This window comes from Podarcis erhardii (assembly GCF_964252035.2).
Source record: "Podarcis erhardii genome assembly, chromosome: 3".
NCBI lineage: Eukaryota > Metazoa > Chordata > Lepidosauria > Squamata > Lacertidae > Podarcis > Podarcis erhardii.
The window spans coordinates 106,945,232-106,959,916 of NC_138507.1; the positions used below are offsets into that span (position 1 = coordinate 106,945,232).

At 43.2% G+C, this 14,685-nt stretch overlaps 1 protein-coding gene across 1 annotated transcript in view; it reads left to right on the plus strand.

Moving 5' to 3' along the window:
* The window catches only part of BUB1 (BUB1 mitotic checkpoint serine/threonine kinase), a 33,515-nt gene extending 20,584 nt beyond the window's left edge, over window positions 1–12,931 (plus strand). The window contains exons 14-24 of the mRNA XM_081854566.1: window positions 1,047–1,142; window positions 3,411–3,492; window positions 4,196–4,277; window positions 5,523–5,694; window positions 6,404–6,541; window positions 7,188–7,303; window positions 8,236–8,397; window positions 9,222–9,379; window positions 9,484–9,661; window positions 10,870–10,976; window positions 12,639–12,931. Of these exons, the coding sequence (XP_081710692.1) occupies window positions 1,047–1,142; window positions 3,411–3,492; window positions 4,196–4,277; window positions 5,523–5,694; window positions 6,404–6,541; window positions 7,188–7,303; window positions 8,236–8,397; window positions 9,222–9,379; window positions 9,484–9,661; window positions 10,870–10,976; window positions 12,639–12,834 (1,487 nt within the window). The 3' untranslated portion in view covers window positions 12,835–12,931. The remainder of the gene's footprint in view (window positions 1–1,046; window positions 1,143–3,410; window positions 3,493–4,195; window positions 4,278–5,522; window positions 5,695–6,403; window positions 6,542–7,187; window positions 7,304–8,235; window positions 8,398–9,221; window positions 9,380–9,483; window positions 9,662–10,869; window positions 10,977–12,638) is intronic.
* Window positions 12,932–14,685: the final 1,754 nt, after the last annotated feature.

Sequence of the window (14,685 nt, forward strand, 5' to 3'; positions counted from 1 at the left end):
ACCGCTGGCACGCGATTTCTGTTCTCATCCTGAAGCAAAGTTCTTAACCCAAGGTACTATTTCTGGGTTAGCGGAGTCTGTAACCTGAAGCATACGTAACCCGAGGGACCACTGTAGTTAAAAATATTGTCTTCAACAAAACAGACTAGTGGCAGAGGGATGGAGTTATCTGTTCCCCCATTTCTACCAGCCTTCTGGGTTTCTGTGCAGTTGTTGTTGTTGTTCTTGTTGAGACTTTAATTATTCTGCCGTTAGCACTGAAATCAAGTGGGCTAGTCAAACAGGGATGGAGCTATTCATCCCTCTCTTGCCAGCCTGCTCATTCACCTATATGGAATTCTTGATTACGTATGGCTATCAAGGTAATACTTAAAACCAGTGCTTTTTTCTGGGGGTACGCAGGGGTACGCATACCCCTAAACATTTTGTGAATCTTTGTACTTTTGTCCATTTACTGCATTTTTTCTCCCCGATTTGAACTATAAAATGGTGATTTTCTTGAGTCAAAATGAGAGTACCCCTAAACATTTTTAAAGGAAAAAGAAAGCACTGCTTAAAACAAGGCTGTGCATATGGTTGGCTTTAGGAAACTGACATTTCCAGCAGTTACGTCCTATTGCATTTCCCTAGAATGGAGGTGTGAAATGTCAGTTAATACATAATATTAAAAGATTCTCCAGAAGGTTAGCAGAAATCAACCAACGACAGCTCAGTTTTGAATATATATTTCTGCATTTGTTCTGAGAAAAGACAAAAGCTAACATCCAGCAAAGTTTATATCTTCTCTGGAGGCACATCTTTGAGTGAGTTTGCCCAGGCTCTTGATCAAGTTAACATGTGCAAGCCTCTTTAGTAGGGTAGCTGGGAACTGTGTGAATGCAAAGGGATGGTCTTGACTTCTGAGCTAAGATAGTTTCTTTGGTGCAGAATGCAGGTAGCAATCCTCTTGTTGCTCACGACGAGCTATATTCTTGACTAAATGTATCCGGGGTTGGCTTTTTTAAAAACCTGGCATCTGTTTTTAATTTTTCTTCTTCCTTTGCTAGGATTTATCATGGATGTCTTCCAAGCCTCTTCCTTCAAAGATACTACTATACTTTCAGAAGATGAAGATGAGTTTGAGGCCTACTGTAGAAATAACGGTATATATGTCTATAGATGTCGGGGAGTAGAACCAGCACATGTTGCATAAATTTTTTTATTGGTATATATCTAATCCTGAGTGTTATAACAAGTGCTTTGTTGGCCAGGCATGGTCTCTACTGTTGTTCCTTTGTGGGTGGGTGGGGGACCGGTCACAATAGGGATTTTTTATTTATTTATTTATTTGAGCAACCAAAATAGTGAATACATTTTTGAGTTCTCAGGTTTTTGTTTTGTTTTGTTGTTGTTTTAAAGAGGGGATGCTTGGAGAGAGAAATACGGGTATGATGTTGGATGCCCCAAACTCTGTAAAGTTTTGAAATGGAATCCAGCAGGTGTTAGGCACACTTAATTGGATTAGTCTTTGGACCTAGGAAGCTGCCTTTTTCCAAATCGTACCATAGATCCAACTGGCTTGGTATTGTCTACACTGACAGGTAGCAGCCTTCCAGGTTTTCAGGCAGGGGACTTTTGTAGCCTTACCAAGAGATGGATTGCTCCCAGTACGTTTCCGGGCACAATTCAAAGTGTTGGTGCTGAATTTTAAAGCCCTAAATGGTCTCGGTCCTGTATACCTGAAGGAGCATCTCCACCCCCACCGTTCTGCCCGGACACTGAGGTCCAGCGCCGAGGGCCTTCTGGCGGTTCCCTCATTGCGAGAAGCCAGGTTACAGGGAACCAGGCAGAGGGCCTTCTCGGTAGTGGCACCCGCCCTGTGGAACGCCCTCCCACCAGATGTCAAAGAGAACAACAACTACTAGACTTTTAGAAGAAATCTGAAGGCAGCCCTGTTTAGGGAAGCTTTTAATGTTTGATGCATTACTGTATTTTAATATTTTGTTGAAAGCTGCCCAGAGTGGCTGAGGAAGCCCAGCCAGATGGGCAGGGTATAAAAAAATTATTATTATTATTATTATTATTATTTAAAAACCTGGGATTTTATGCATGCAAAGCAGATGCTCTACCACTGAGCTATGGCCCTTTCCTTGTACAAAAAGCAACCTCAGGATACAGAGGCTGCTGGGACAAAGACCCAATAACGTCTTTCCCTCTCCTCCCCACTTCTCATTTGTTTACAATATACTTGAGCCCCTGTGAGGCAGAGATTAGATATAAGGAGATACATAAGAGTCTTTATATTAGTCAAGCTGGAGTGTGAGTTTAGTTGATGTGGTAGGTTAAAAAAAACCATAGAAGTCAAATTGGGTAGTATTTCTTCATGGCTGAAGGGCAAAACCTGCATTTGTTTAATTCCTGAAGGTAACTCAAACCTCTGGGAATAAACACGCCTCATACTGGCTTTACATGGAAAGTAGATAAGGAAATGCTATTTAAAAATGGGTTAACGTGCAAAGCAATTCTTTGGGAAGTTGTTTCTCAAAACCAACTTTTTTTCCTCACCTGTTACTTCCAAACGAAAAGATGCTCGCTGAAAAGAATGGGTTTCTTTACTTCAGAGTTGATACCTGATTTGGTAAATTGATGCCTGTTGGCAGGGCCGGCCTTTTTTTTTTTTTTTTTTTTTGGTAAGCCACTCTGAGAGTGTCCTGCTTGAGCTCCATGGAGGAAGGGCAGGGTAAAACTGTAATAGACTGTTCAATTCATAATGTTATCCCCGGTGGTGGAGAGATCAATGTGCAGAGGGTTGTCTTACCATCATTTTCTCTCCCTTCCTACTAAGAAAAGCCAAAATCTGTTTCTCTCCCCCTCCCGCCAGAAGCTTGGCTCTGCCCTCGCCGGTCCTGGAAGGATCCTTTAAAAAAGTCCCATATGCTCAGAGACTTTGCGCCTGTTCATTGTGGGAGATAGGAAGCCCAGAGCACTTGTTCTTTAGATGTCCCTTTTATGAAGAGGCACGTAGTAAGACCATTGATCCCCTTCTGGTGAGGCTCACTGATCTCCTGGAAAAGCAAAAAGTTGACCTTTTCCTTTTAGGCAAAGATAATAAGACGACCCGGATGGTCGCCAGATTCTGTGTACAGACTTGCAGGCGCAGACCATCTCCCGACTCAAACTAGTCCGTTAAGAAAATCCCCAAACTCGGTTCCATGGGTGACTCTGGGTCAGCTCTCTGCGGTAGTTTATCTTAAAGTTTTAAGTGTCTATACGCTTATCGCATTTATAAATTTTAAATTTATTGTTGTACATTGTTTTAATTGTTTGTTTTCCTTCTGGGACTGTACCCCCAAGTGTGTTTTATAAGCTGGTCTCCAACCGAAATAAATTATCTATCTATCTCCCCCTCCCCCGTTTTCTGACCTTTTTAGGACTGGACAAGGCTTCCAGCATCAAGCCCAATGCTCCTGCAGCACCACCTGCCTTTACGATCTTTGAAGACGAGAATGCAGAGTGAGTTGAACTGTTTGCAACACCTGTATATAGGAGCCAGTGGCACTATTTTATCTCAGATAGCCTCTTGCAGCCATCTTTGGGCTTCTCTCAGCTCAGGCAAAAAGTCTCACCACTGTTTCTTTCAATGTTATGTACACTGCCGTGCACCTCAGAGTGGTCCAAAAGTGTGTGATGCTGCCACACTGCTAAAGCTACATAAGGATCAGACTGATCATTACCTAGATAGAAGGTTGCCTGGCAGTTCTCTAGAATGGTTCTGAGTTTCCTGAAGAAAGAGCAGGGTATGTAAAATAAATGGAGCCAGAAGGAATTAACTCTTCTCTTTCGCATCTTGTTGATACTTCCCATAGTAAATCTCTTTGAAATCGCATCTGGTTGGCATGACTGAAGGGTTGAGGCCCAATGACTAGGTACATTACTCTGGCATTTCAGATGGGGCTTAAAAGAACATGTGAGGAAATGAGAGGATGCACAAGTCTCTGAGCTGCACATATAAGCATATATCCTCGTCACCATTAGCATGTTACGCGCCTGCAGTGGGGATGTCAGGTTCATAATTACTAAAAAGGCAACAAAATGAAGTTGTGTGACTTACAAACCTGGCTTATCGAGAACAGTGGCCATTTTGGACCATCGTTCATTCTCTGTGTGAATTGCTCTGCCCGAAAGATTTGCTCCTGAATTGAACTTTTCGTTTCAGTGTTCCCGTGCATCCGCCAAAGTTGACAGGATCCAAAGTCTTTGGAGAACGTCCCACAGTCAGCTGTGCTGCCAAATCAGCAGTAAGTGAATGGCATTTATAACAGAGACATAGATCAAGGATTTTGAGAATGCAGGATTCTTCAAGTGTTTTGAGAGAATGCTCCCAGTCTTCCTCCCACCCTACATAGAGCCTTGTTGGAATTATGCTGCCTCACCCCTGGGGCAAGCTTCTTCCTTACCACTGGGTGTTTGTAAATTAAGCTTCAGATCTGTGTAGGGTACAAAGAAGGCTGCCACAACCTGTGCTGACCCCTCTCAACCTGTCTCCCCCACTCCCTCTCTGTGTCAGCCTTTTTTGTTCTTGTCCTTTGTTGTTTCTGTTAAACAAAGGAAAAAAACTAAATAAAAACCTTAGTTGATAAAGAGCTTGGGTTGTCAGATGACTAAAGAAACCATTGTCGATTGATCGTGGAGTTTTAGTTGATTTATGTATAGCTGCTTAAATCTGCATATGAGGAAAATCAAACATTTTAAAGAAAGTGTTTGGATGTGGCACTCACGTGTCTTAGTAGGTATTGTCTTAGGAGAGGATCAACCCAACGATGGTGAGCCAATAGCCCTGCAGATGCTGTTGGACTACAACTCCCATCATCCCTGACGGTTGGCCATGGTAGCTTGGGCTGATGAGAGTTGTAGTCCTAAACAGCCTTGGCTCAGATGCTGATATCCAGTTCTGAGGGCCTTCTGGCGGTTCCCCCACTGTGAGAAGTGAAGTTATATGGAGCCACCCTGTGGAATACCTTTCCGTCATATGTCAAGGAGATAAAGAACTATCTGACTTTTAGAAGACATCTGGGAAGTTTTTAATATTTGATGCACAGTTGTGTTTTTAGACTATGTTGGAAGCTGCCCAGAGTGGCTGGGGCAAATAAAATAAATTTTAAATAAAATAAATGAAAGCCCTGGTGAGTGATATAACAGGCCACCCGGCTATGTTCACTTTGTGAGGGCATACAGTTGTTGCAAGAGTTGATTGTTCCTCCCCCGATTGCCAAACTGTGGTTTGGTGTTACATCTGAATGTATTTGTTTATGTGCACATGGCCTCACAAACTCCTGATGTGCACATCATCACACATTTGCTATGTGCATCTAGCCTGCAACAGGGGAGATGACACTTGTAAATCTTCTGCTATTGCCAAACAAAATAAAATCCGGGGGTGGGGTGGGGATTTTCCTTTATATGTCCCTAACTTTTGGGATGTGAAATTCTGCTTTCTGCTTTGAATGGAAAGGTGGATGTAGTTTGTGTGTTGCTGTCTTTAGGAGGTAATTCCGCCAACGGAGGGCCTGAAGGATGACTGCACTGTGTGGGCTAATTTCTGCAACAAGACCCTGGCTCCTACTCCAGGCAGCACAGGAGATTTTGCTTGCGCTGCGCAACTTGCCTCTACGCCATTCCACACCATTCCACTCTCTGCCTGTCAACTGACTCAGGGTAAAGTTTCTGTCCCAGGAGGAATATGTCTAAGAATACAGGGCTGTAAAAAATGGTCTTCCTAGGTGAACTTGCCTGACATACCTAGAACTAACTTAGTTGGTCTTTAAGGTGCTACTGGAAGGAATTTTTTGTTTTGACTATGGCAGACCAACACGGCTACCTATCTGTTGCCTGACTACAAGCACTTTATTGCTGGCCATTCTGCATCTAACGAGAAAATGCCAGTTAAGCTTGGTTTGCACCGGTTATGTCGAAACCTGGGTGGGATCGTGTTAGTTTATGAGTCCTGACTTCCTAGGGAGTGACAAACCACAACCTTGGTTTCAGATGCAAAGCCGAGCTTAATTATGGCTTTATGGTTTCTTTCTCCCAGTTGCACCAGAGAATGCAAGATTCAGCAGTATAACACCAGCTTGCAGCTCCACTGGATTCCTTAGTTGCCTTGTGCCCATTTTTTAAGAGAGAAAAGGCGGGGGTAGAAAATGTTCAAATAAATAAATGGCGATGTTTTGAATTATAGGGAATAAATGTGTATCCCAAGTGCTCAGTGTTTCATCCCAGACCTTTGGCTGTATCTCCATGCCTTTTCTTTTGGTCCCTTCATTTAGGCTTGTCTTTTCAAATGTTGATGATGCCTGTCAATGAGAAAATCTTGTTATTTCCCTGATTTAAATGGCTTAACCAGAATCTTTTTTTTCTCCTGAAGTAGTTGAAGACCCTTGGAGCAACAGCTTAATTCATCAGCTTCTGCTTGGGCTGCCCAAGCCAATCAGTGCCTACTCAAATACTTTTGAATGGGAATCAGGGCTTCCAGTTCTCAAACCGAAAGCTGAACTCAAATTGGGTAAGACCTGCATACATGCTATACTTGGTTTCCCCCCACATATGTCAGTTTAAACTGTGTGCTGTGGACAGAGGTCTGAAAGAAGTAGTCAGTTTGCATTCACTGGAGGATGCCAGACAGAAAGTGAAAAGCTGGGACTTGCATTTTGCAAGAATAATGAAGTCTTGGGCTTTTTTTTTTACTCCAAAGCAAAGTTTTTGCAGAGCATCACTGTCTACCTTGCACAATACTAAATCAGGGGTCTTCAGATGTACAGGATATGGTGCAGAATTCATCATCCTGAGAAATTAAGTTTTCATGGAGTTGCTTAACTCTTAAAAAAAAAAAGTAGTTAGCTCTTATAGCAGCTACAATGCATGCTTGAAAATGTGTAGGCAGTTCCTGCATCAATCTCTGAAGTCACGAGACTCAAGACAATGTACATACCTAGGTTTCCATATGGTTCCTTGTCCACACGCAGACCTGTTTGACCTGTTTCATGCACCTTCATACCAGTCTCTGGGACCTTGGTTCCATAGAATTCCTGTAGGGGGTACCACTGTCAGGCCAGAAAGTTAGCACATGAGTTTGAAATGGGTCATTTCTGCTGTATTCTAATTCCTTTTTCTACATTTCCTCCTCTTCTTTCTCCTTGCCACTTGCTTAGCAACCACATCCTTTCATGTTGACTGCTTACTGGGAGAAGGAGCTTTTGCACGCGTCTATCAAGCGTCTGTCCTTGATATGGACAACACAAAAAATAATCGGAAAGTCATACTGAAAGTAAGTGGGCTTTGGGCTTCAGTGGCTTATCTGAAAACAAATGCCATCTGGTACTGCTGTTGTTTAAAGGTCAGGTGTGGATGCTTCCTAAGCAGACCCTTCTGTCTTTATGTACTTAAGGTTATAAAGAGTTTAAAGGTTAAGACCAGGAACTATACTGGGATAAGAGAGTGTTGGGTTGCCACTTGCTCTGTATGTTTCACACAGATGGGTTGATCCATGGTACAAGAGACACTTCTGTCCTGTGGCCATTGCACCTTTTGGCAGAAGGTCCTATCTGTAGGGGGATTTGCCATAATTTTTATTTTAGTGATAATTGTGTCCACCCTGCCCTTCTCCAATCCGCTCCCCAACCCCCACCACTCAGGCAAGTGCCTAACATGGATTCAGGAAGTCACTTTTTCCTGTAGTGATGGTGGGTTTTTCCTGCATGTTGCTCCTCCCACTCTCCCATGAATCTCCTCTACCCTGACCCTGCTGAAAATGAACTCGATGTGATTTGTCCAATGTTCTCTTTTCCTTCAGTGGAGAAGGAGAGCTATACAGTAGATGAGTGGGAGGAGCAAGCCTTCCTTGGGTCTCCTCCATTCGCTGCAGAAAATGAACTTGCCCTGGGCAAGAGAAAGCGACTAATAAATTCAATAAATAATACCGTATTGGCCCAAATATAAACCGCACCTTTAAAATTCAAGGGGGGAAAAGACAATACCCGAATATAAGCCGCTCCCTTAAAATTCCGCACTCACACCCATTCCGTTTTACTGTATGTCTGTTTCAGCAGTGATATCATAAAAGCCAATTTTTGTAAAGTTGCGAATTCAAGCTGCACTTTAACTTTTCATAGTCAGAATTTGGAAAAAAAAGGGAGGCTTATATTTAGGCCAATATGGTAATAATAATTACCCTAAAAGTGTTTGTGCCTTTATTTGCAGGTGCAGAAGCCAGCAAGCCCCTGGGAATTCTACATAGTAGCTCAGCTAACAGAAAGGCTTAAACCAAGCTTGCGCCATCTTTTCATCCAGTTCTATTCTGCTCACTTTTTCCACAATGGAAGCATTTTAGTGGGCGAGCTTTATAGTTACGGGACTTTGCTGGTGAGTGCGGTCTGGGTATCAGTGAATGTTAGCTTTACTGCGGGTGGTCTTGGTCCAAATCGGGGATATAGTACTTTTTCCAGCCTGTGGGTCACATATACAGTGATACCTCGGGTTAAGTACTTAATTTGTTCTGGAGGTCCATTCTTAACCTGAAACTGTTCTTAACCTGAGGTACCACTTTAGCTAATGGGGCCTCCTGTTGCAGCCGCACTGCCCCCATGTGATCTCTGTTCTCATCCTGAAGCAAAGTTCTTAACCTGAGGTACTATTTCCAGGTTAGCAGAGTCTGTAACCTGAAGCGTCTGTAACCTGAGGTACCACTGTACCATTCTGGGCAAGCTTCTGGAGATCACATGCCAGTAGTGGGCGGGGTCAAAGGCAAAAGTGGGCGGAGCAGTAAATGTGAAACTCGCCGTTGTACAGTAGGCTAGCTTCTGCACACGCTTGTGTACCCCCCTCTGTCCTCCATCCAGGCAAGCAAGAAACCTTATCAGGGATCAAGGGCATAGTCTAGCCAGGCAAAAACACTTAAGGAAGGGCACAAAGCAGGGCCAGTGAAGGTTGTGTCCTAGGGAAGAGTCCCAAGGGCCAGATAGAGAGGTGCAGAGGGTCGTATTTGGTTTCCTATCTCTGGTCTAGCATGTTCATGTACAGCTTCCATTGTAGCCTGGCTGTATGTATGTTTACGCAAACGTTCATTGAAACCTGCTCCTTGGTTCAGCATATGTAGGATTTCAGCCCTATGCCTTAATTTGTCCACTCATGGCTAGGATCGTTCATAAGCATCTTCTCTTCCCCACCCCCAACTCTCTCAACTTCAGAACACCATAAACATATACAAAAAGCTGGTGGAGAAAGTGATGCCCCAAGGGCTTGTTATCTACTTCACCATACACATTTTGCGCATGGTCGAAGAGCTTCACAGCTGTGGCATAATTCATGGCGACATTAAACCCGACAACTTTATTTTCAGTGCAAGGCAAGTATTTCACTTGTGAGTTTTACCTTTTTTTAAAAAAACAATCAAAATAACCTGCCTTGCCGTATTGGAAATAATGGTTCGATTTCTTTGAATCGCAAAAGGTTTTTGGATGACGACACCTGCGATGTGGATAGCGTGTCTCATGGCTTGACCATAATTGACTTTGGCCGAAGCATAGACATGAGCCTGTTCCCTGCAGGAACTGTATTCACAGGAAAATGCAAAACATCTGGATTTCAGTGTATTGAGATGATGACAAACAAGCCATGGAATTACCAGGTATGAAGCAAATGCATGGTTTTTGTCTTTGTATATGCAGTCTGGGACATATCTCAGGGGTAGAACATCTGCTTCCAGGTTCAATGTCTTTCATCACCAGGCAAGGAATATCTCCTGTCTGAAAGCCTGAGAGAGCTGCTGCCGGACAGTGTATAAAGGTAAAGGGACCCCTGACCATTTGGTCCAGTCACGGATGACTCTGGGGTTGCGGCTCATCCCACTCTATAGGCCGAGCGAACCAGCATTTTCCGCAGACAGCTTGCCAGGTCATGTGGCCAGCACTAAACTCAGTGGCCAAAATTTTTTACTACAGTGGTGCCCCGCAAGACGAATGCCTCGCAAGACAGAAAACCTGCTAGACGAAAGGGTTTTCCGTTTTGGAGGCGCTTCGCAAAACGAATTTCCCTATGGGCTTGCTTCGCAAGACGAAAATGTCTTGCGAGTTCCTGCGGGTTTTCCCCCCTTCCCCCCCCCTTTTCCTAAGCTGCTAAACCGCTTATCAGCTAATCCGCTGATAAGCCGCTTAACAGCTGATCGCTAAAAGCCGCTAAACCGCTAATAGCGCTAATCCACTAAACTGTCAATGGGCTTGTTTCGCAAGACGAGAAAACCGCTATACGAAGAGCCTCACGGAACGGATTAATTTCGTCTTGCGAGGTACCACTGTAGTTATAAAGCAGCAACATTGGTGACAGACGCCGCACAAATTAAAAATCTATTGGTAGCCATTGGGTCTTCATTTCAATCAGGACTTGCGGCTTACTGCTTTTGGAAGGCTGGTGGTATGCAGAAGTACTAAAAAATATCATTAACTTTGAACGTTCAGAGTTCACACTAGGCGGTGTGCTGGTTAGAATGCTGGATTAGCACTAGAGACCCGAGTTCAAATTCCTGTCCAGGTATGAATCTCACTGGTTGACCTTGGCCAGTCACCAACTCTCAGTCTAACCCTACCGCACAGAACTGTTGTGAAAATAAAATTGAGCTGGGGGAGAAAATTTCTGTGCCACCCAGAGCTCAGTGGCAGAAGGGTGAGATCTGAAAAAAACAAAACGCCACACCAAACTGTAAGATTAGATCCTGAAAACTACATAGAGCAGTTCAGAAGCACGGGCTAGTTGAGGATCACCTGAAACTTTGAGGAATATATTAATTTTTCCTTCCTGTGTAGCTGTGAAGCTTTCTACAAACATGTCCTCCTTTTTTAGACTGATTACTTTGGTATTGCTGCAACAGTCTACTGCATGCTGTTTGGCACATACATGAAAGTGAAACAGGAGGATGGAGTCTGGAAACCTGATGCTGTCTTTAGGAGGTTGGTCAAGAACAAGTCTTTTTCCAAAATGTCTGCCTTTGGGGTAATGCGTAACATGTCTACGCACTTGCTACATATTCCTGTGCAGTCTGGGGGGGGGGTGTTCTAGGAATTGTACTTTGTTCATGCTGGGCATTGGCTTTTTTTGGACATCATCATCATCATTGACCCACAGTAACTAAGCGCACTGCCTCATAAACACCTAAGACTCATCAGTATCCGTTTAGGAGGCAAGAGTCTTTGATATCACTGGAACAGCGGGGGACAAGCTGCTTGTTTGCCATTATAGGGTAAAGGTAAAGGGACCCCTGACCATTAGGTCCAGTCGTGGCCGACTCTGGGGTTGCGGCGCTCATCTCGCTTTATTGGCCGAGGGAACTGGCGTACAGCTTCCGGGTCATGTGGCCAGCATGACTAAGCCACTTCTGGCGAACCAGAGCAGCGCATGGAAACGCCATTTAACTTCCCACCGGAGTGGTACCTATTTATCTACTTGCACTTTTGATGTGCTTTTGAACTGCTAGGTTGGCAGGAGCAGGGACTGAGCAATGGGAGTTCACCCCGTCGCAGGGATTTGAACTGCCGACCTTCTGATCAGCAAATCTTCTGATCATTATATTGATGCTTTAATTGAGGAACCCGCAATAAGACTTCAAGGCACACCAGTGATTTGAATACCATTTATATATTGAGCACTATTTAGTAAGGTTAGCTAACGGTACACTGCTGTAGAGTTGGTCTCCTGAAACAGTTGTGGCAGCAAATGCATTGTTTCACTTGACTCCTGAACAGAGTTAGCTTCTCTCATAAAAGCTGTGTTGTCATCTTATTTTGGTACCATTTTTCTCTCTCTCTTTTTGGCATCGTTTCCCCCTCCTCCCTTGCTACAGTACCAGTTTAAAAAGTTTTGCTCTAATAACTCAAGGGGTGAGTGCTGAAAAGATAGGAGGCAGATTGGGGTCACTGAGAAACTCGCCGGAGTACAGCAAAAAAACACATTTCACAAAGCTTAAAGAGACAAAATAAAAAAATAGTTTTGCAAGCCACAAAACTCAAAGAATTGCAGAAAGGCAGTTCAGGGATTGAATATCCAGGAGGAGAGCATGTTTGGAAGTCTGAAGAGGAAGTAGGGATGCATACATACATACATACATAGTGATCTGCTTTTGGCTGCTGCTCTGTTTATTATGTTGTCTTACATTTTGCTGTTGTTACTTTACCCTGCGTGGGGGTATAGTCAGCAAGGCAGCCTATAAATAACTAAATAAAGAAGACTGCAGTTAAGCAACAACCAGTGATGTCAAAGACCCTTGCCTCCTAGACTTTAAAGACCTGCTAGCATAAAACACATGTTCACCAGCTTCCTAAATCAGAGGTTGCCTATTGGCGCACTTGCCTGCACAGTAGTGCTTCCCCTCCCCTGACCGAAACTAGGCTTGAAAGAAGCATTTTACTTTGACTCTTTTGCACTTGTGTTGGGTAGTATCCTGGCTGCCTGTTAAATGGGTGAAAACTTACCCAGTGACTAATAAGACTTTGCTTGGTTGAGGGAGACCAACATTGGTCTCGTGTTATGAGAAAGTTTGAGCTTGTTATATTAGGACGCAGTGGGCATTTTTAACGATGCCTGTAAAGTCTTTAACCTTGTGCTTAATCTTCCAGGTTCCCGAATGCAGAACTCTGGACTGATTTCTTCTTCACCTTGCTGAATGTACAAGACTGCAACCACATTCCTTCGTTGGGAGCACTGCGGGCAAGACTGAGAGACGTATTTCTGAGCACTTGCGCCAGTAAAGTAGCAGTGCTCCGTAAAAGGCTTGCCGTGTTGCTCGTGGAAAACAAACATTCACGGAAGTGAATCTTGGGACTCCAAGGCCCACAAACACGCCTTAATAGAGAATGCTCCCCACCTTATTGTAACTACGAATTTAATAAATTTAACAGTGCCTAGGAAACATGTATAGCAGCTTGAAAACTGGGTAGCTAAGAGAATAGGGAAAGGATTGAGAATGGGACCCCAGGGTACTATGATGAGTGGATGGAGAAGAATGAATTATAAAGGCTTGGGGAGAAAAATCCAGTACTGCAACTGCTAAGATGAGGATGTTTATAGAAGGGGGTCTATTTTTAATATTTTTGAGCAAATTTAACTAATCAAATTGTAAATCAATATAGCCAATTACATTACATATGTAGAGCAGAGATTTTAACTGCCATGTTCTAGAATGTGTTTTTCAGGCTCTGAACTGTTTACTATGGTAACATCCAATTTTACAAGAACAGACTTCCTCTTCCTGTCCCCTACGTCCAAATAAAGGAATGTGGGTGGCACTGTGCTCTAAACCATTTTTAAAAATAAATCATTTTTATTAGTTTTCCAATAAGAACATCCAATTAACAAATCTACCAACTCATAATCCAATTAAAAATAATTAAAAGAAAAAAAAACAGCCAAATTACAATCCAAATTATTTTTTTGGGCTTCCCATAGTCTGGACCTCTGAAGTATATCTCCAATATTTTCATTGCTGCCGCCTTCTTGTTGTTCTCATATTTTCCACATTCCGATCTTAACGCTTTAAAGTTCCCTGTCCCTGGCAGTGCGATTCTCGCAGAATCTGTTGTTTGAGCACATGGGAACAGTGACCACGATGCTATCAAATTCAAGATATGTAAACGGCCGATGGATAAGAAAATCTAACATGGTTTCATTTGTCTTCAAAAGACAAACTGCCCCCAAATAAGGGGGATTTTTTAGAAAGGAAGTTGGGAGTTGTTGCAAAGCACAATATTAGAAGTTAAACTAGGGTGTATACCACAGATCAGGAAGGGAACAGCAAGGCTTAAAAGGATGCTGGTTTGGTTAACAAACAGTCAAAGCTATTGGAGACAAGAAGGCATCCTTCAAAATATAGAAGCCTCGTCCAAATATATATAGAAACTTTAGCAAAAGAAGCAAGCGGGAGCATGTTGCTAAAAATATTAAGATCAACAACAAAATGTTCTTTAATAAATTAGCAGCAGGAGCATGAGTATGGCTCAGTTAGTAAATGCAGTTGGCATGAAGTACTCTGTACCCTCTGCTCCAACACAATCTGTTCCTCTGCATTATGCAACGTATCCTGGAATTCAAAAGGACCCTGAAGGTCGTTTAGTCCAGCCTTCAAGACAGGAATCTATGGCCCTCCAACCTGAGCTGCACAGAATAGTGGAACTATTGCCTCTCATGTGATGTGAACACTCCTTCTATTAATACAATCTATGATTGCATTTGCTTTTTTAGCAGCCGCCATCATACTGCTGGCTCATATTTATGGCTTCTGCGCAATCTTTTCCCCATAAACAGGGGGAAAGCATGCCTTTAAGGCTTAGGTCACACATTGCCAGCTGCAGGGTGGTAGTGGTTGTGCCTGCTCTGCTTCTGCATGACTTAAGAGGCAGCTGCCTCACCCATATGAACCAGCCTTCAAACTGGTGTCAACTCTGACATTTGAGTTTTGGCTGCTAATATCTTCCGATAATTAACTATGCCAAACACGGCCCAGAGATCGCCGTTTTTAAGCACTCTTTACCTGTTAGGTATCAGTTTGCACAAAAATGTAGCATTTTTAAACCAGGCCACAAGACAAAATCCATTTGTTTCCTTTCTCCTTGCTTTAAACATTCATCAGGATAATAGGCAGGAAAAAAGGAGAGATAGAAACAAGTC